This window comes from Dictyostelium discoideum (assembly GCF_000004695.1).
Source record: "Dictyostelium discoideum AX4 chromosome 4 chromosome, whole genome shotgun sequence".
Classification (NCBI taxonomy): Eukaryota; Evosea; class Eumycetozoa; order Dictyosteliales; family Dictyosteliaceae; genus Dictyostelium; species Dictyostelium discoideum.
The window spans coordinates 3,380,737-3,402,332 of NC_007090.3; the positions used below are offsets into that span (position 1 = coordinate 3,380,737).

Below are 21,596 nucleotides of genomic sequence, written 5' to 3' on the forward strand. Positions count from 1 at the left end.
AATCACATTGGGGTTTCTATTTTAGCATGTGTAAGAAAGAGTGAGTTATGTGTAAAAATTAATATTAAAATTTCAGAATTTACAGAGATTGATTTATTATATATGCTATTCTCATTATTACTATTAATTAAAGAGGATGATAATAATAATCAACAAAAACCATTACCAGAAATAATAACCAACAATAATAATAATAATAATAATAATAATAATAATAGTATTGATGATGAATTAGAATATGAAATGAAAAGATCAAATCATATAAAACAAGAAACATTATCCATATTCCAAAGCATTTATGAATCTAAAGCATTCCAAAAAAATATTTTTTCTTTAAATCCACCACCACCAACTCCTCGTTTTCTTAAAACAATAAATTCAAATGATATGGTCTTCATATTATTCAATGATAATCCTCTATCTCAATTACAACAACAACAACAACAACAACCATATAATGGAATTCATGAAATTAACAATGATAATAATAATAATAATAATAATAATAATAATAATATAGAAAATGATAATATGTATGATGAAAAATTAATTAAATTTTGTAAAGATATAGTTTCAATTGAAGAAAATGAATATATAAAGTCAATTATAAAAATATTAAATTTAATTAAAAATGATGATAATTCAAAAAAGAATTATACAATGTTTTTATTAGGTTTAGCTAAATTCTCACATGTAATTCAATATAAATTAGTTGATGAAATTGTTAATGCAATCAATGTTGAAGGTGCCAAAACACTATTTGAACCAACTATAATGGATACAACCGATTTCAATTTCTTAATTATACCAATGTTAAAAATTAATGGTTTTTATTTTGAAAAGTTTAAAACATTAATGAATTTCATTAAAAAGAATTTAAAAGATGATTATCGTGAAGCTCAACATAGAAAATATTTAAATATTACAAATTGTGAAGATCTTGATCAAAATAGTTTAAAAAATCAAACACACCCCCCTACATTACCTTTGAATTTTGGTGATGGTATAGGTAGTGTTATTGGTGGTTCTATTAGTTTTAATAATGGTATTGATTCAATTCATTATTATTTATTACCACAATTTTATAAACAATCATTATTGATTGATAATAATCATTTTGAAAAGACTTTATCAATATTAGAAAAGTTACATCAATATGCAAATTTCCTATTACCAACTTTAGATTTCACCTATAATTTCGCAACATGTTGTGAAAATAAAAAAGAAACCAAAGATAGTTTAATGATATTTAAAGTTGATGAATCAATTTTACTTAAACATTCAATAACATTACGATCAAATACTAAAAGTGATTTTCAAATTCGTTTAGCTAATAATAATTTATTAAGATTGAAAGAATTATTCATTTTCTTATTTGAACGTATTAAAGAACATCATTTAATGAAAGAATCTTTAGAATTTATTTTATATGGTTTAAAAAATAGTGAAGAAAATGAAAATCAAAATGAAAATCAAAATGAAAATGGTCCTCATTCAATTAAATATAAATTTGTATTGGATAAATTAAAACATTTCTTATTAATTTTATCAATTGATGAAATTGATAAATATTTAGTACCAATTTTTACAGAACAATGTTTAAAATCACCATATTATAAAATGAAACAAGTTAAACCAATTATAAAGGAATCGTTAAGTAGAGATAACCAAGCACAAATTATATTACCAATTTATTTAATTCAAAATATATTATTATTGTTAATTAATGATAGTTCAACAACAAGTCAAAGATGTAAATTAAAATTATCAATGGTTAATAAATTATTTTATAAAAATGTTGTAAACATTATAAACTCATCAATTAGTGTACCGATATATCTAAAGAAATCATTCTTAAAATTACAACAATTAAATCATCCAAGAGATTTAGAAACAAATTCATTGGCTAAAGTTAATGGAGATTGGTCAATATTAAAAATTGATAAAATATCATATTTAAAGATTAAAACACCTTCTAGAATCATTGAAAGTTTAGATTTATCTTATGGTAATTTACTTTTATCAATGAAACAATTAAAAATTTTAGAAATTAAACTTTACAATGGTAAATTCTCAAAAGATGATTTCAATTCATTAATTGCTCTACCAACTTTAGAAAAAGTTATATTTAGTGAAACATTATCAAAAGAAATTTTAAATTCTTTATCATCAATTAAAAAATTATCAAAAGTAAAAAAAGTTGAATTATATTTAATTGATGATACTGATTTAAATTCTGATAATTATGATTATAAATTATTAAATTCATTATCATATTATTATAATGGTAATGGTAGAAATAGTGGTAATGATGATGACGATGATGATGATGGTTTAGGTGATATTAATCATATAATTAAAATTAAGAGAATCAATGTTGGTTTTGGATTTTTTTTATCTTGTTATTTTAATGGTACATTAAATTGGATATCAAATAATTTAGTAGATTGTTTTAAAATTCATTTATCACAATGTGATTTTAATCATGACTTTAGTGGTCAATTAGTTTCAGATTTTAGAAATAGTATTAGTGCTATTACACTTTTAAGTAATAAGAATAGTATTACTAGTGCTGGTGGTAGTAGTGGTAGTGGTAGTGGTGGAAATTTCTTTAGTGGTGATGAAGAGTTTTTAGGATTTTCTCATGGTAGAATTTCAAGAATTAAAACTTTAAGACAATATAAAGATTTATTCACTTCAAATTATTCAAAGAAATCATTTAAATCAAATATTAAACAATTGGAAATTTATTTAGATAATGGTGAATTATCAATACTATTATTGCAATGTTTATTGGATGAAATAAATTTAGAATCTATTAAAATCCAGTATGCATTACTTGAACCAAATTCAAAAATTAAAAAACCAGCTTCAAAATTATTTAAATTCCTATCATCATCAAAATCATTCCAATCATTGAATTCAGTTTCAATTCAAACTTTATCAGGTTATTCAAATGATTTAATTGATTGGTTTAATAATAAAACTTATTCTTTCACTCCTGCAAATAATTTCAAATTTATTGACTTTTATAGAAATCAACCATTTTCAAATGATTTAGAATTTAGTGATGATGATGATGGTGATGGTGATGGTGATAATAATGAAAATAAAAAAGGTGATAATTTAAATAGTGATGGTGATGATGACGAATTGTTTGATGGTGAAAGTGATGAAATGTTTAGTGAAGATTTAGAAATGCAACTAGAAACTGAAGGTTTGAATGATGGTGAATATAACTTTGGTGATTATGATGACGAAGATGACGATGAAGATGATGATGATGAATATGATGATGAATGAACATTTCATTCATATGAATGCTTTAAACTAAACAACAAAATAAAAATTTTAAAAAGCCATTAAAATATTTCTTTTTTTTTTTTTTTTTTTTTTATTATTACTATTATTTTAATTAATTTCTCAATAATTAATATTGTTATTATTGTTGCCAGTGCTAATAAAAATCATTTGTCGAATGCTTTTTTTTTTTTTTTTTTTTTTTTTTTTTTTTTTTTTTTTTTTTTTTTTTTTTTCAAATCTTAATAATCTTAATAAAATCTATCCCAAATAAATAAAATAATTATTGTAATGATATTCTATGTGCCATAATAAAACTTTTTTTTTTTTTTTTTTTTTTTTTTGTGTCTTGTTGTTGTGTTTAATATTTTTTAACATAACATCAATAAAATCTATCTCAAACATTGATAAAAAAAAAAAAACTATTTGAAACCGTTAGCCTCTTTAAAAAAAAAATGCTGAAAACAAAAAAAGTGTTGGCCAACCCATTTGCACCTTGGGTTACAGTAATAATAACAAAAAAAAAAAAGAAAGAAAAAAAATATCTTTGTTTATAATAAACTTTTTTAAATAAAAGAATAAAAAAAGAACTAAAAAATTTTTATTTTTTTTTTTTTTTTTTTTTTTTTTTATTTTTTTGAATTTATAGGTGCATATTAAAAATAAATAAAAAAAAGACTATAAAATAAAAAAAATAAATTAAAAAACAATATAATTAAAAGTTTATTCTATTTTTTTTATTATTATTTTTTTTTATAAAATTTTTCGCAACAAAACTTTTTTTGGTTCGAAAATAAAAATAAAAAAAAATAACGTGATTTCATTTTAATTTAATCAATCATAAAAAAATAATGAGAAATTTTTCAAAAAAAAAAAAATTGAAAATTTTTACGTTGGACACCTTTCGTTAAAAATTTTTTATTTGTGCATTCAATTTTTTTCTTCCTTTTTCTTTCATCCACATAATGTCTGAGTAGGTTTATCTATATGTTATTTCATGTCGCATTTTATATTTAGGTCATAATAAACAATATAAAAATAAATAGAAATTTAGGATTGATTCAAACAGATTAAGATTAAAAAAGATTAAAAAGGATTATCAATTATTCTATTTACTATGACGAATCTATGACAGAATAACAACACAATACGATAATAATTTATAAAATTATAATAAAGGATTGGTTATTAATCAATAATCTTTCATTTAATAGACAAATCAAAAAGCGTACTTTCAAAAAGTTCACATACTCTGGTGTTGCCTTAGAGAGTCTCCTTGACTTAAAGGAAGAACAATTAATTTCATTATTGAGATGTCGTGCTCGTAGAAAGTTAAGACGTGAAACCCCAATCAAACACGTCAACTTCTTAAAGAAATGCAGAGCCTCAAAAGCCGCCGTTACCCAAGTCGGTGAAAAACCAGCCCTCGTCAAAACCCACGCTCGTAACATTTTAATTGTTCCAGAAATGATCGGTTCTGTCATTGGTATCTACAACGGTAAAGTTTTCAATCAAGTTGAAGTTAAACCAGAAATGATTGGTCACTACACTGGTGAATTCTCACTCTCATACAAGAGTGTCAACCATGGTCGTCCAGGTATTGGTGCTACTCACTCTTCAAGGTATGTTTTTTTTTTAAAAAAAATAATAACAAAAGGTTACTTTTACTAACATATTTATTATTTTTTTACAAAATATAGATTCATCCCATTGAAGTAGATTTTTTATATATCTCTTGTAGCTTTGTTTTAAAATAATAAAGTGATAAAGTTATAAACAGTAGTAATAGTAGAAAAAGAATTATTTTTAGTTTATTTTATGTTATTTTTTTAAATTTTTTTTATATCTTTATTTTTTATTATTATTGTTTTATTTTTTTTTAAGGACATACTACAGTTGATTTACCATTAACAGTTGTAAATTTTAAACCACTTTTATAAATAAAAGAGGTTTTTGCACCATTATTGTTTTGTTGTCTTGCTTTAACTATTGCTAAAACACCTTCGTCACCAATATGATTACTTGATAAATTTAATTTTACATTTCTTTTTGTTGTTTTTAAAATATCAGCCATTGACATAGCACCTTGATTTCCAATTTCATTATTTGATAAATTAATGGTTTCAATGGATTTATTAACTTTTAACATATTTGCAATGGCAAGGGCACCTTGTGGACCAATTTTATTATTATTGAAATCCAATTCAATAATTGATTTATTCTTTTCTAAACCTCTACATAGTTGAATGATAGAGTCATTATCCAAATAGCAATATTCAAAATTCATTGATAAAATGGTTGAATTGGTTTCCAAGGACATTGATATTAGTGATGCCCTTTTCTTATCGATTTCAATATTTGAAAAGTCTAATGTTGTTAGGGTTGTACTATTTTCAATGATTTGTTGAATTGATAGGAATGCTTGATCCAATACACTTTGTTTATAAGGTATCAATAAATTCTCTAACCTTTCCGGTACCATTTTAATACTATTAATAGAATGAAAATTATAATATCTCCAAAGTTTACATACTAATGATAATTGATAAAAAGATTGTGATGGTAATTCATTTGGTTTATCATTTTCATTTACCATTGAAAATATTTTTAATAATACAGTTCCTGGTAAAAAATTAATTTCATAAATTTGTTTAAAATCTCCTAAAATAATTTTATTATTATCTTTATTATTTTTATTATCATTATTTTCAATAGATTGTTTATTTCCCATTCTTTTGAAAGTAATAGATTAATTGTAAATTAACCCAATTTAATTTTATTATTACTAATTGTATTTTTTATTTTTAATTATTAATTATTTTTTATTTTTTTTATTTTTTTTATTTTTTTTATTTTTTTTTTATACAATTTTTTTTTTTAAAGTGATAAATAAATGTAATATTGGTAATTAAAAATATTATTATATTATTATTATATTTATTATTATTATTTTTTTTAATTGTTTGGAAAAAACAAAATCAATTATTGATGGTTTATTTTTTTTTTTATAAAATTATTTATTTAATTATTGTGTTATTAATATAACAATTGTTTAAAAATATAAGTATCTTTTTTTGTAGTTTTTTGAATCGAATATTTTTTTTTTTTTTATAACCCAATTGAATTGGATAAATGTAATTTAATTATTATTTTTTTTTTTTTATTTTTTAATTTTTTTTATAATTTTTTTTTTTTTTATTATTTATTATTTAATTTTTTATTGCATTTTTTAAATGATTTATACAGCTTTATTGCACTGAGAAAGATAACATAATATATACATTTTAGCACACATTCACACAAACACACAAACACACAAACACACAAACTCAAATTCAAATGTCTCAGTAAAAAAAAAAAAAAAAAAAAAAAAAATTGGATTGAATAATCATTAAATATTGTTATCATTTTTTATTTATTGAGTTTTTAAGTATGCAAGGGTGATAATGATAGATATATTATACAAATTAAATCATTTAATTAAATTTGTAAAAAAAAAAAAAACCAAAACAGGTTTATTAAATTTTTTATTAATTTTATTTTATTTATTTGGTGGTAATATTACTGTTTCAATAAATTTTATATTATTTTTTTATTTTATTTAATTTTTTTCAAAAAATAAAGCACCTATCTCATTCCACACACACTAACCCCGATTTTTTAATTTTTATTTTTATTAAATTTTTTTTTATTTTTTTTTTTTATTTGTCATTAATTTTTTTTTTATTTTATTTGAAGAGACAAGATGCGAGAAATAATTTGATAAAAATCTGATTTTTTTTTTTAAATAACGATTTCATGACAAAAAAAAAGGTTATTATTTATAGATGGCTTGAAAAATTAATAATAAAAAAAATTAAATAAATGCAAACATTTATTCCTATTTAAAAGGTTTTTTTTTTTTAATAATTAAAAATAAAATATTTAAACAAATAAATAAAAAATAAAAAATATAAATAGTTATTAAATAAAATAAAATAAATAAAAAAATGAATTCAATTGAAAATAATAATAAAATTTGGTTAATCACCGGAACATCAAGTGGTATAGGTTTAGAATTTGTAAAGAAATTATTTGAAATATGGTTATAAATTATCAGCATTAACTAGTAAACCAGAAGAGATTATAAAAGAGATTAAATTTGAAAAAGATAATTTATTAATTGTTAAAACTGATATTACAAACAATGAATTAGTAAAGAATGCAGTGACTAATAAACAATTTGGTAGAATTGATGTATTGGTTAATAATGCTGGTTATGGTTTAGTTGGTGCAATTGAAGAATTATCAGATTCAGAGGTTAGAAAGATATACGATGTAAATGTATTTGGCGTTTTAAATTTATTAAGAAATTCAACACCATATTTTAGAAAACAAAAATCAGGTTTAATAATTAACATTTCCTCTCAAATGGGTTGGGATAGTATGCGAAATTATTCAGCCTACAGTTCAACTAAACATGCAGTTAATGCAATTACATTATCAGCACAAAAAGAGTTTAAACCATTTGGTGTAAATGTAATTTTGATATTTTTAATAAATATGCTTTCACCCGTTTCGCTCAAGAGTTTGATCTCTATTTTGGTCTTGCTTTATTCACTGGTTTAACTGCTTTAGATACTCACAATGTAAACCAGATTTCATTAGAGTTCCAATTGATCTATTTTTAGATATTTTAAATATCTCCGTTAGACTTTTAAGAGCTGGAAGTTAGTAAACAAAAAAAAAAAAAAAAAAAAAATATAAAAAAAGATAAAAAAAAAAAAAAAAGAAAAAAAAAAAGAAATAAAAAATGTGGTATTAAAATTTGTAAATAAATAAATAAAGCTGTAATTAAATTTAATCAAATAAAAAATTTTATGGAAGAATTTTTTAGAAAACAAAAAAAAAAAAAAAAAAAAAAAAATTATTTGAAAATCTAGCAAACGATCGAACGTAAAAAATAATTGGATATTATTTTATGAAAATTAGAAATCTATTTTAAAAAGTTTAATTTAAATAATGTTTTGGATTGGTTTTATTAAAAAAATTATTTTTTATATGCAAAAGTTATTTTTTAATTTTTTTTTTTTTTTTTATCAAAATGATTATTTTAAAAAGTTTTGTTTTTTTTTTTTTCTTTTTTTAAAATTTAAAGAAATTATCATGTGATTATTTTAAAATCCAAACGAAATAAAAGAAATTTATTTTTTAAAAATATCTTTTTCACCAAAAAAAAAAAAAAAAAACCATCGTTTGTGTAAAAAAAAAAATACATTTCGATAAAATTCAAAATCAGAAAAAAAGTTACTTTTTTAACAAAAAATGACAGAAAAATATAAGGTAAACTTTTTTTATATTTTATTTTTATTTTATTTTTTAAATTATAATTTCAATGTTGTAATTTTCCGACATCATTTTCTCAAATTAATTCAACAAATGGGTTTTTAATATCAGAAGGCAGAAGTTTAATTTCAATTGAACATGGAGACTTGAATGGTGATGGTAATGATGATTTGATATATTCTATAAATTCAGAAGGACTATATGTATTTTATGGGCCATTGGCAAGTAATTTTGATTTTCAACATTAAATGGAGTAATGGTTTTTTAATTAATAATTTCAATCCATTTTCTGCTTATCTTTATGATATGAATAATGATGGGATTGGTGATATAATGATAAATAGGGGACATATAGCAATCGATATTATTTATGGTAGTAGAGGTCCTTTTACCTCACCATATATCCCAGTTTATGATGGTGTCAAAAGTACCAGTTTCAGCTTTTTAGGTTGCTCAATAGATACTAATACTCTTCCAAATGCTTTTGGAGATTTTAATAATGATGGACTTAATGATTTTGGTGTAATTTATTCTTTATTATTTTTGATTATTCTTATTCTTTATTATTCTTTATTGTTATTATACTAATTTTTACATTTTATTAAAAAATTTTAGATTCTTACAAGACTGACTTCGGGTGACCAAATAGCTTTTTTGGTTTGGGGTAAAACAGAATATCCACCAACAACAACATTAAGTATAAATCTAAATCCATCGGATGGTTTGGTTATAACAGTTGTTGGCAACACCTATAACTGGGCTTTATCTCCTAGATTGGGGATATAAATAATGATGGATTTGCAGATTTTTTAATCAGTGGTAACACTGACCTCCCATTCACCATTTTGTATGGTAATAATAAAAATTATGCTTCAAATCCAATTTATTTAAAAGATCAAGTTGGTGATTGTTCAATAATGTCAATTAATGGCTATGTTGAGGCTATTGATATTGGTGATTATAACTCTGATGGTATTCATGATATTGTAATTAATATTATATTAAATCAATTATTATTATTATTATTATTATTATTATTATTATTATTATTATTATTATTATTATTATTATTATTATTATTAACTTTTAAATAATTCTATTCTATCAGACAGCATATATAATAGCAACAGGTTCATATTTAGATATTTATACACTATATGGTCAAACTTCAATTGGTTCAATTTCAATAATTGGTAAATTATTTCTACCAAATCCAGTGTCAAACACAATTTATAAATTATTTGAAAATAATATTAATTCAGAAGTTGGACAATGCGCAATTAGAATTGTTACATTAACAATTGAAAATTCAGCAAATGAAGATCAATTTATTATTGATCCTAGTTTCAATAGTTCAATATATTCAATAGCATTTAATAATAATACAAGAGTTAGAATTGAGTTAATATTATTTGGTGATGAGAGTAAATCAATTGCAAATGATGTTTTACCAAAAATAACAGTTTCATTATCACCTCAACTATTTAATAGAACTGTATTAATGAAATATGGTAATCAAGTACAATCAATTAATGCCCAAATGCAAATTGTGACACAAAATGTTTAAATAGTGGTACTTGTAATCCACTCACTGGTTGCCAATGTATAAATGATCATTATGGTGATTTTTGTGAATTAAAAGATTGTACAGTTCCACAATGTTTAAATGGTGGTTCATATAATACAACAGTTGATGAATGTTCATGTCCTCAAGGTTATGAAGGTACGGATTGCAGTGGTATTAGTTGTTCAGCTTCATGTTTAAATGGTGGCTCATGTAATACTACGGTTGGTGAATGTTCATGTCCTCAAGGTTATGAAGGTATGGATTGCAGTGGTATTAGTTGTCCAGTTTCATGTTTAAATGGTGGTTCATGTAATACTATGGTTGGTGACTGTTCATGTATAAATGGCTTTTATGGTGATGATTGTGATACAAAGGATTGTACAGTTCCACAATGTTTAAATGGTGGTTCATGTAATACAACAGTTGGCGAATGTTCATGCACTCAAGGTTATGAAGGTATAGATTGTAGTGGTATTAGTTGTTCAGTTTCATGTTTAAATGGTGGTTTATGTAATACTACAGTTGGTCAATGTCAATGTGTTGAAGATTATGAAGGCGATGGTTGTGGTTCTGAAAACAAAAAGAAAATAAATATTGGTGTTATTATTGGTCGAATTTTAGATGGTCTTGCACTAATTGCAATTATTGTTGTTGCCATTGTTTTAATTAAAAAGAAGAAGAATGGAAATTCAAAGAAAAATACAAATAACATTGAATTAAGACCTCAAAGTTCCACTGTTGATATTCAAATGGGTGGTAGAATTAAAAATCTTGATAAATTTTAAATTTAAAAAGAGATTATTTTAAATCAATTATGTTGTATTATTATTATTTTTTAACAAAAAAAATAAAAAAAAAAAAAAAAAATTTTGATCAAAATGATTATAATAAAAAAAAATACAAACCGCAGGGGTTATTTTTAAAAATAATTTGAAACAATTCAGTGATTTCAAAATAAATAAAAATAATTAGCATCATTATCATCATTAAGCACTAGTTCTTTGAAATAAAGTGTTTCTTCAATTGAAACTGGTAGTTCAAGTGGTTCATTTGGTTCAAATGAAACATCGGGATGGGGTTACCATCATTGAATAGTTGTCATCCATGTCCACCACCACGTCCAATTTGTCGTCCATGTCCACCACCACCATGTCGTCCAGTACCAAGATGTCATCATTAAAGTTTAAAATTAATAAATAGATCTTTAATATGTTTGGAATTTAAATAAATAATTTTTCTTTTTAAAAAATATATTCAAACACATTGAATTTGATTTTAGAAAATTTACTACCAATAAAACTAATGATAATAAAATTCTTTTATTAACAAAATTTATTATTAAACAGAAATATAGAATGTATTAGTGATGCTCAAAAAACTGATGATTTAAAATATGTTAGAGAATGGGTTTATTCCTTTGTGAATCAATGTCCAATACATAATCCAACAGTTTTTTTTTTTTTTTTTTTTTTTTTAATCCTAGTCCTAATTTGGGATGTGCCATTGTGACCACTAAATCCATTTTCAATTTATTTCAACAAAGTTTGCAGGGTAAATTAAAAAATATAATATTTAAAAAAAATAAAATTGCATAGGAAATTTATTTTTAATGAAATTTTTTTATTTTTATTAAAAATCTATTTTAATATTTATAATGGCATCTTGGTTCTGGACGGCATGGTGGACATGGACGACAAATTGGACGTGGTGGTGGACATGGATGACAACTATTCCAATGGTGGTAACCCCATCCCGATGTTTCATTTGAACCAAATGAACCACTTGAACTACCAGTTTCAATTGATGAAACACTTGATTTCAAAGAACCAGTGCTTAATGATGATAATGATGCTAATTTTTATAAATTATTTATTAATAAAAAAATAAATTTAAATTTTTTTTTTTTAGGAAAAAAACTTACAAAATAGGGTCATTTTAAAATTTTAATAGTTTCTTGTTTAAAAATTAGAGTTTGATTTAATATTTTTTTTTTCTAATTTGGTTACAATTTATAGTTTTTTTTTTCTGAAAAAAAGAATAAAAAAACAAATAATTTTTTAATTTTATTTTTAAAATCATACTTTTTGTTTTTTCATTTCTATTTTTTTTTATATCAAAAAACTTAAACTCCCCCCCATTATATTTTTCTATTTGACTTGTTATATTATTTATTCATAAATGATTACTTGTTATATTAATTATTATTATAAATGGGGCCTTTGGATTTTGAAATATCAAGAATTCTTAAAATAAAAAAGTCTTTAAAAAAAAAAAAAAAAAAAAAAAAAAAAAAAAAAAATTATTCATAAAATTAAAAAACTATAAAAACAAAAAATCAATTTTTAAAATATTAATTATAAATCAAAAAAAAAAGCATGAGTATTTTCAGTAAGTATAATTTTTTTAGAAATATTGTAAAACTCAGTAAAATTTGTCATAAATATTTTTAAAAATAATAATAAATAATTAATTATAATTATTCCTACAAAATAAATGTTTTAATAATTAAACCACTTTGTTGATCCCCCTAACATGGTGAATTTCTTAATTTCGAAATTTTTGCTCAAATTTTCCTGTATTTTACAATATTTAAATAAATAAAATAAACTAAATTTAAACCCTTTTTTTAAATAAATATAGGTTCATTATCATCATTATCCACTGGTTCTTTGAAATCAAGTGTTTCTTCAATTGAAAACGGTAGCTCAAGTGGTTCATTTGGTTCAAATGAAACATCTGGATGGGGTCAACACCACTGGAATAGTTGTCATCCATGTCCACCACCACGTCCAATTTGTCGTCCATGTCCACCATGCCGTCCTGAACCAAGATGTCATCGTTATTAAATTTAATAAAGTTTTAAAAATAAATTTAACCTTTAAAAAAAAAAAGGTATTTTTAGAAAATTGGAAAAGTAGTATTAAAAATTTTTATTGTGTTTGTTAGAGAAAAAAAAATAGTATAAAATACTAATAACCAAACAAAAAACAAATGTTTTTAAATATATTTAAATTATTTTGAATTAAAGTCATAGTAAGAAACTTCACCATCAGAAAAACCAGCTAACATTGTTTCATCATCTATTGATAAACATTCTACGGGTGATAAATTATTAATGGTAGTTAAAAGGTTTGGTTCATTACTACCCTCTAAATTCCATAAACAAATTGAATCTTCATCCCTTGTACACATACGTAAATTATTATAGATACTTATTGCTTTAACCTTTGAGGAATGAGATTTTATATTGTGGATGGCAGAACTTGGATTTCTGATATCCCACATTCTAATGGTCTTATCGCTTGAACCTGTAATCAATTGATAATCATTTAAAAAGTTGAGACAATTAACTGAACCTTTGTGACCATTGAGAACCAATTCAGTTTTATTTGAGTCTATATCCCATAGCTTAACAGTTTTATAAGTACATGCAATCATACAAAAGTTTTCAAACCTTCCAATTAAAATGATTAATTTTGGTGTTTTCAATTTCTATCATTTGCAATTCCTGTTCAGTTTCGCTATCATATAGCTTTACGGTATTACTTTCATAAGAGTAAATATCTCTTTTCATGAAAATGAAACCATTAGAAACGTAGAGAAAACGTTGTTCTTTTTCAATTTCTTTGTAGCGATATTGTAATGTTGAATTGCACGATTTGAACAACCCAATCTAATGATACCATGCATAAATAAACAATATGAGAATATCTGTTGAAAGTTTAGTAAAATTATCCGTTTCAAATGAAATAACTGAACTTGCACCACATCTAGTTTATGGGGGGGGGGGGGGGGGGCCTTTGGATTTTGAATTATCAAGAATTCTTAAAATAAAAAAGTCTTAAAAAAAAAAAAAAAAAAATAAAAAAAAAATTTAAATAAATAAATAAAAAAAAAAATTAAAATGAATTCAATTGAAAATAAAAATAATAAAATTTGGTTAACCACTGGAACATCAGGTGGTAGAAATCAAAAATCAGGTTTAATAATTAACATTTCCTCCCAAATGGGTTGGGATAATACGCAAAATTTTTCAGCCTACAGTTCAACATAACACGTAGTTAATGCAATTACATTATCAGCACAAAAAGAGTTAAACCATTTGGTGTAAATGTAATTTTAGTTAGTCCAGGTTGATTTAAAACTAGTTTCGTAGCTGGTCAACAATCAAACTTTCAAGTACCTTCTAAATTAATTGATGAATATTCAACTCAATCATTCATTGATATGTTTAATAAATATTCAACATATTCAAAAGGTCATCCTGAAAAAGCAGCTGAACTCTTAATTAAATTACCAACAATCGAACAATTACCAAATAATTTATTCATTGGTTCTGGTTCATTATCAGCTGGTAAACAACAATTACAATCACATTTATTAGAACCTGAAAAATGGTCTGAAATTTCAATTTCAGCTGGTTATTAAAAATAAAAATCAAATAAAAATAAATAAACTTTTTTTTTTATTTTTTTATTTTTTTTTTGTAAATAAATAAAAAATAAAATAATAAATTTGGGAAATTCAAAATTTCGTTCGTTTTTCTTTTTCTATTTTTATTATTTTGATTTTTTTTTTTTTTTTTTTTTTTTTTTTTTAATTTTAATTTTAAAACGCACAACTGAGCGATTAAATTTTTTTTTTTTTTTTTTTTTTTTTTCCCAAACGCTAACTGAAAACATTAGCACTAAATAATAATAAAAAGATTATGTATGAGACAGAAGAAGACCCAACTACATCAAATGTAGCAACAACAAATAATGAAAAAACAGCATCAACAGCAGCAACAACAACAGAACCAGTTAAAAAAGTAACAGAATTTATGAGAGTTCAAAGATTATTTAGACAAGTTACAAAATCAGCAAATGGAAAGAATATACCTAAAGAAAAAAGAGAACCAATTGATTATTCACCAGTTTTAGATTTTCATAATTTAGAGAATAATACAGAAGAGAATAAAAAGTTAATAATTGATTGTACATCAAATGTAACGACCCATGATTTTGAATTCAATAGGGATACAGAGTTTTATTTACATCCAAGAGAATGGAAAGTTTATGGGTTACAAGGTTATCCAGGATTTTATTTCATTAAATCACCATTTACAGCATCACAACAAAAGAAATGGATTAAACATGCATTAGAAGATTATGCAGATCCACCAAATAATAACAATATCACCTTATTCCATGGTCCAATAAAGAATCTTTGGAAAAATGGTGAAAAAGAATTAATCAATGAAGAATTAAAGAGTCAAGGTAAACATGATGATGATGAAATTGAACAACCAACAAGACCATTAGATAAAAATGGTGAACCATTACCAACCTATCGTCAACTTTTAGATAAATTAGCTTGGTCAACATTGGGTTACCAATATCAATGGACACCAAGATTATATAGTGAGGAATTCTATGAGGAATTCCCTGACGATCTTCAAGAATTGGTTCAAAAGATTGCAATTGCAACTAAATTCGATCCATATGTTGCAGAGGCCGCAACCGTTAATTTCTACTCTGAAGATTCAATTATGGGTGGTCATTTAGATGATGCCGAACAAGAAATGGAGAAACCAATCATTTCAATTAGTTTCGGTAGTACTGCCGTATTTTTAATGGGTGCTGAAACTAGAGATATCGCTCCAGTTCCTCTATTCATTCGTAGTGGTGATATAGTGATTATGGGTGGTAGATCAAGATATTGTTATCATGGTGTGGCTAAAATTGTTGAAAATTCTTTTGATCTTGGTTTAATCGATGAAAATGATGATCAAGATTTAAAATATAAAATTCAATGGTTAAAAGAAAAAAATAGAAGAGTTAATATAAATACAAGACAAGTTTTTAAAGTTCCAAAATTAGGTGGTAAATTAATTAATAAAAATGAATAATAATTATTTAATAATTTTAAATTTATAATAAATTATTTTTGTATATTTATTATTTATATTTATTTGTTTAGAAAAAAAAAAAAAAAAAAAAAAATTTATAATTCTTTTTTATTATCTATTCATTTCCAATATTTCCATTGTTTTCATTATCATTTATTTCATATATTTTTGGACCATGTGGTATTTCTGATAATGATAATTGTGTTCTTTGAAAATCAATCCAAACATTTTTATCTTCAACATTATAAACTGTCATTACACCAGGGCTTGACATATAAACTTGAATATTTAAATTACCAATAAAAAATCCCCATCTTTCATCTGGTTTTTTAAGTTTCCTAAAAGTTGATCTAACTTCACTAATTAAAACATTTGAAATTAATCTTTTAATTTTTTCAATTTGATTTTCTTGTAAATTATTATTATTATTATTATTATTATTATTATTATTATTATTATTATTATTATTATTATTATTATTATTATTATTATTATTATTATTATTATTATTATTATTATTATTATTATTATTATTATTATTATTATTATTATTATTATTATTATTATTAATTTCATCACCTTGATCTAATAAACCAAAACCAACAGAATTTAAACAAATTTCAATACCTTTATTTGCATTATCAGTGAATTTAATATCATTGATAGCAGTTTCTTGTTGTTGAACCCAATTTGGAACGATTGCGTCTGGTATAGAGTCATATTGAGGTATATAGGGTTTAATATCAATAATTGGTGTACCATTTATAATATCAACACCACTTAAATAAATTGTATCATATTCAATCTTTTCAATTTTACAAAGTGATAATCCAATATCATTATATCTATGTGGTGAACGTGTTGAAAATACACCTATCCTTTTACCTAATCTTGGTGGTTTAACTGTAACATGTCTTGGTGGTGATCTTTCTTTAATCGTTGATTTAATTTCAATAATGTTTTCATTATTTTCAGTATCTATATTTTCATCATCATCATCATTATTATTATTATTATTATTATTATTACTATTTTTATTTTTTTTATTATTATTTTTATCACTACTACTAAAATAATTAAAGTTATATTCTTTATCGTCAATTGTTTTAATTTTTTTTTTATAATCTTCATTGTTTTTATGAAACCAAAATAATACCCAAACATGACTATAACCTTCCAATCCTCTTAATGCATCATCTGCATGTTTACAATCTATTTTAATCTTTCCACTAGAATCTGGAACCAATTTATAACTTTGTCTTGGTGTACCATTCTTTGTTAAAAATACACTCTCCATTAAACCAATTTGGTCCATTGTAATTCTGTAATTTGGTTTTTTAAAAATTTTACCACTCCTTTTAACTACATAGTTCCTTATTATATTCATCATTTTTTTTTATTTTATTATTTAATCAAAAATGAAAAAAGTTATTCGTTTTTTTTTTTTATGAATGAAAAAAAAAAACCTTTTTTTTTTTTTCAAATAAAATTTAATTTTAAATTTTTTTAAATTGTTATGCAATGGAAATTTTAAAAAAGTTATATATTTAATATGTATGGATTTAATTTTATTTTATTTTATTTTTTTGGGAAAATTATTTTAAATCTAATTTCCAAAAAAATAATTAATTAAATATCACTAAAAAATGAGTTAGTTAAATAATTTTATTTATATAAAATTTTTTTATTTAATTTTTATTTATTATTTTTTTTTTATTTTTTTATTTTTTTTATTTTTAGTTTAATTTAATAATTTAATTGAACTTTCTCTAACTAATTGTAAGATTTCTTGTAATTCTTTTTTAGAGAAAATTGAATACCATCTGAATCTTTCATTTGCAATTTGATTGCATAATTGTGAACTCTTTTGAATTGAACCTATACCAACTAAAATTGTATATAATGATTTGAAAAGTGAAGGAATACATTTCTTTCTAATTAAAGTGACTTCATGACCACTTTGATCATCTTCACTGAATAGACCAATTTGATTCTCCAAAGGACATAACCAACCAGTTTTAATGATAGAACGAATTGAAACGATAGCTTCTTTACCAAAGTTTATATTATTTTGATTCCATTGACCATAAACATCATCATATTCTTTCTTTCTTCTTTCAATATCTAATTTTTCAGCATATGATTCATTACCTCTTAATCTAAATGCAATTGATGAATTAATTATTGAATTATTTATAATATTATTAAAACTATTATTATTATTATTTATATAATTATTATTATTATTTAAAGATTGTGGTAAATAATTTGAAATTTTTGGTTGATTTGAATAATTTTGTAACCAAAGATTAATACGAATATTTGCAGTTATATAATTTTCCCAATCTCTAAATTCTTTAATGATATTATTGGTATCGGATTCATTTAATGGACTTTGTTGTTTTGCAATCATTACAATATCTTTTGGTAATGATTTTAATAATTCACTTGCAGCACCATACTTATTCAAAGAGATGAAATCACGAAGTAATAAATTCGATTGAAGTATTGCTTTAATTAATAATTGTTTTTCAAAGCATAACCATTGGATTGAATTAATTTTAACTAAATCATCTTGTGTTGTTATACTACTATCTTGATTAATAATTGTATTTGTTAAATTTGGTGTTGTGGTAGTGTTGGTGTTAGTAGTAGTTTCAGTTGTTGATGCTTTAGTAGTGGTAGTTGATTTATTCTTTGGTTGTTTATTTTTATTAATAGTTGTTGCAAATCCAGTGAATTCTAAATTTTCAAAAGAATTTGAAGTTGTATTAATTGAACCAGAAGTAATAGTTTTAACAACGGATTGAGCAATCTCTTGAGTATTTAAACCAAACTTTTCAGCCAATACTAATAATTGTTGTCTTTGATTTGGATCAATAATATTAACTAAAAATCTAGAATAAACATCAACTTGTAATGATTCATTATTTAATAATGATGTATACAATGCAACCAATTCATATTGTTGACTATTAATTAAATGTTGAACATATTCATTGATAACTATATTCTCTGGACAATCTTCACTTGTTGATATTAATTCATATTGTTCTCTCTTTCTAAAAAATAAAATTAATAATACTGCAAATCTATTAAATTCTGGTGTTTTATTTCTTTTTTTAAATAAAAAAAAAAAAAAAAAAAGAGTTAATAAATAAATAAATAAATAAATAAATAAATAAATAAATAAATAAATAAATAAATAAATAAATAAATAAATAAATAAATAAAAACTTACTTTAATAATAAATTTGGTAATGAATTAAATAAAATTGAATAATCATCAGCAATTATTAATTCTTGAATTTGATGATAAGGATTTTCAGATTGATTTTTAATTTCAATTTGAGAGGTATTATTTTTTAAAATTTCCAAGATATCTTTTGGTGTATTAATTTGAGAGATACAAGTTGAAGGTGGTGAATCGATATCTTCTTCAATGGATAGAGGTGATCTGTAAGGTTTTAATTCACGATATAAAGATTCATCGTAGAGTACACGAAGATAACACCAAAAGTAGTCATACCAATTCTTTTGAATTGGTAGAGTTGCCTCTAAATTACCACATAACAGACCATAGATTGCACGTTCATATTGATCATTTGAATTCTTTGAGATGTTTAAACAATTGGATTTCCAGAGGTTGAAATAAGGATTACCAATACTATGCTCACCTTGATAATAGTTCAACCCAATCAAAGTTTGTGCTCTCCAAAATTGGCCTACATTTGTGCAATATTCAGCAGCACCCACTCTATCACCAGCTCTAAGGAAACTCCAAACGGTTTTCAAGAATCTCGATTGATTCTTTTCATCATCTTTATCGATTGGTTTATTTTGACGCGACATTGCATCTGGGTCCAACTCTGACACCATTTGATTATTGGTTAGCATTGTGATGGAATTGGATTTCTTTAATTTGATTAATGTGTACTCCCAAAATACTGCATCATTATCATTGAGTTCAACTTGTGATGACATCTCTTCTAACCATTCTAAAAGTATTAAATTCTCACGTAATTTATGATCTTTTTTAATTAAATAATTGTAAACTTGAACTTGATTAGGTTGAGAGATATCAATCTTTTCCTTTTGATCAATACTTCTTTGTATATCCCTATACTCATAAAGTTTCTTTAAAATTGACCATGTATCTTTCTCCATTTGATAATTCTTTAATTGTTGTTCTTTTTGTTTTCTATTATTTTGCATGTAAAATAATTTATTACTTTCATCATCATTTATTGAATTAATTCTATATATATATATATTTAAAATAGAGATATATTAGTTTTTTTTTTTTTTTTATATCTATCTATCTTCCTATATATTTATCTGTCTAACCCTCTTTCTTTCTCTCTCTCTATATATATATATATATAATGTAACTTACTTTGCTTGAGATAATTTTAAAAATGTATCAGATAATTCTATTGGTATTAAATGAGGATCATCATTTAATTTTGGTTGTAATTCATATTCTAATGTATTATGATAAATGGTATCATCAGTTCTACTCTTATCATTAAATATATTATTGAATTGATTTTCATCTTCTTCCATTTCCATTTGATTATTTTGTAATTGTTGATTATCCATTTCAAACTCTTGTTCATTATTATTATTATCATTATCATTATTAACTTCCATATTATTATTGTTATTATTAATAGTATTACCAAACAATGAATTACCAAATTGATTATTATTATTATTATTATTATTAAAATTAATTTGTGTATTTCCAAATATTCCTCCATCTCCTTTAACCAATGTATTATTATTATTCATATTATTATTATTATTTACAATACCACTAAATTCATCTTCATTGTTATCATCTGGTAAAATACCTATAAATAAATAAAAAAAAAAAAAAAGTTTATTTTAAATTAGTTTTAGAGTAAAGGGGGAAATTATTATTATTATATATGCCTTGAAAACTTACTAAAGTCGAATTTATTATTATTATTAAATGGTTGTGTACTAAAAAAGTCATCATTATTGTTACTATTTAGGTTATTACCTAAATTCCATTTAAAATTTTCTGACATTTTTATAGTTTTGTTTGATGAATACCACACGTTTTCTTGAAACGATTGTGTCTATTATTCTTAAACGATGATCATCAAATAAAAAAAAAAAAAAAAAAAAAAAAAAAAAAAAAAAAAAAAAAAAAAATTGAAAAATTTCATGAATGCTTTTTTCAAATTTTTTTTTTTTTATTTTTATTTTTTTTAAATTCCAATTATTATTTTTTTTTTTTTGCAACCAAATATGGTTTTATTCCCGATAATTATTGAGATCCTGAAATCCTGAAATCCAAAACATTTTTTATTAATTAAATAAATAAATAAATAAATAAATAAATAAATAAATAAATAAATAAATAAATAAATAAATAAATAAATAATAAATAAATAAATAAATAAATAAATAAATAAAAAAATAAAAATAAATAAGTAAATAAATAAATAAATAAATAAAAGAATTTGATTTAATAATATTCTA

The 21,596-nt window shown here is 22.7% G+C and overlaps 10 protein-coding genes and 2 pseudogenes across 10 annotated transcripts in view; 7 read left to right on the forward strand and 5 right to left on the reverse strand.

Moving 5' to 3' along the window:
* The window catches only part of DDB_G0285559 (hypothetical protein), a gene marked incomplete at both ends in the record, with an annotated part of 3,970 nt that extends 667 nt beyond the window's left edge, over positions 1-3,303 (forward strand). Inside the window, one exon of the mRNA XM_633033.1 lies at positions 1-3,303. This exon is cut by the window's left edge and continues 9 nt beyond it. Coding sequence (XP_638125.1) covers positions 1-3,303 — 3,303 coding nt within the window.
* A 962-nt stretch (positions 3,304-4,265) lies between these two features.
* rps15 (40S ribosomal protein S15) lies at positions 4,266-5,019 on the forward strand (the record flags this gene model as incomplete). The annotated part of the gene is made up of 3 exons (XM_633034.1): positions 4,266-4,273; positions 4,515-4,922; positions 5,001-5,019. 3 exons carry the CDS (start codon positions 4,266-4,268, stop codon positions 5,017-5,019), a joined length of 435 nt encoding a protein of 144 aa, XP_638126.1.
* A 160-nt stretch (positions 5,020-5,179) lies between these two features.
* DDB_G0285563 (hypothetical protein) lies at positions 5,180-6,031 on the reverse strand (the record flags this gene model as incomplete). Its single annotated transcript, XM_633035.1, has 1 exon — positions 5,180-6,031. One exon carries the CDS (start codon positions 6,029-6,031, stop codon positions 5,180-5,182), a length of 852 nt encoding a protein of 283 aa, XP_638127.1.
* A 1,258-nt stretch (positions 6,032-7,289) lies between these two features.
* Positions 7,290-9,411, forward strand: DDB_G0285753 (hypothetical protein; the record flags this gene model as incomplete). The annotated part of the gene is made up of 4 exons (XM_633036.1): positions 7,290-7,344; positions 7,400-7,818; positions 8,818-9,147; positions 9,241-9,411. 4 exons carry the CDS (start codon positions 7,290-7,292, stop codon positions 9,409-9,411), a joined length of 975 nt encoding a protein of 324 aa, XP_638128.1.
* Positions 9,412-9,542: 131 nt separating this feature from the next.
* DDB_G0285565 (hypothetical protein) lies at positions 9,543-10,977 on the forward strand (the record flags this gene model as incomplete). Its single annotated transcript, XM_633037.1, has 3 exons — positions 9,543-9,611; positions 9,734-10,026; positions 10,197-10,977. 3 exons carry the CDS (start codon positions 9,543-9,545, stop codon positions 10,975-10,977), a joined length of 1,143 nt encoding a protein of 380 aa, XP_638129.1.
* Positions 10,978-11,834: 857 nt separating this feature from the next.
* Positions 11,835-12,126, reverse strand: DDB_G0285567 (hypothetical protein; the record flags this gene model as incomplete). Its single annotated transcript, XM_633038.1, has 2 exons — positions 11,835-12,043; positions 12,114-12,126. The coding sequence occupies 2 exons, from the start codon at positions 12,124-12,126 to the stop codon at positions 11,835-11,837; spliced, it is 222 nt and encodes a 73-aa protein (XP_638130.1).
* Positions 12,127-12,567: 441 nt separating this feature from the next.
* Positions 12,568-13,038, forward strand: DDB_G0285569 (hypothetical protein; the record flags this gene model as incomplete). Its single annotated transcript, XM_633039.1, has 2 exons — positions 12,568-12,580; positions 12,833-13,038. 2 exons carry the CDS (start codon positions 12,568-12,570, stop codon positions 13,036-13,038), a joined length of 219 nt encoding a protein of 72 aa, XP_638131.1.
* A 166-nt stretch (positions 13,039-13,204) lies between these two features.
* On the reverse strand, positions 13,205-13,966 carry DDB_G0285755 (annotated as a pseudogene; the record flags this gene model as incomplete).
* Positions 13,967-14,096: 130 nt separating this feature from the next.
* On the forward strand, positions 14,097-14,620 carry DDB_G0285573 (annotated as a pseudogene; the record flags this gene model as incomplete).
* A 280-nt stretch (positions 14,621-14,900) lies between these two features.
* On the forward strand, positions 14,901-16,082 carry alkB (alkylated DNA repair protein; the record flags this gene model as incomplete). Its single annotated transcript, XM_633043.1, has 1 exon — positions 14,901-16,082. One exon carries the CDS (start codon positions 14,901-14,903, stop codon positions 16,080-16,082), a length of 1,182 nt encoding a protein of 393 aa, XP_638135.1.
* Positions 16,083-16,197: 115 nt separating this feature from the next.
* DDB_G0285577 (hypothetical protein) lies at positions 16,198-17,472 on the reverse strand (the record flags this gene model as incomplete). The annotated part of the gene is made up of 1 exon (XM_633044.1): positions 16,198-17,472. One exon carries the CDS (start codon positions 17,470-17,472, stop codon positions 16,198-16,200), a length of 1,275 nt encoding a protein of 424 aa, XP_638136.1.
* A 351-nt stretch (positions 17,473-17,823) lies between these two features.
* Positions 17,824-21,139, reverse strand: nup107 (nucleoporin 107; the record flags this gene model as incomplete). Its single annotated transcript, XM_633045.1, has 4 exons — positions 17,824-19,198; positions 19,324-20,340; positions 20,479-20,938; positions 21,034-21,139. The coding sequence occupies 4 exons, from the start codon at positions 21,137-21,139 to the stop codon at positions 17,824-17,826; spliced, it is 2,958 nt and encodes a 985-aa protein (XP_638137.1).
* Between the last annotated feature and the right edge of the window lie 457 nt (positions 21,140-21,596).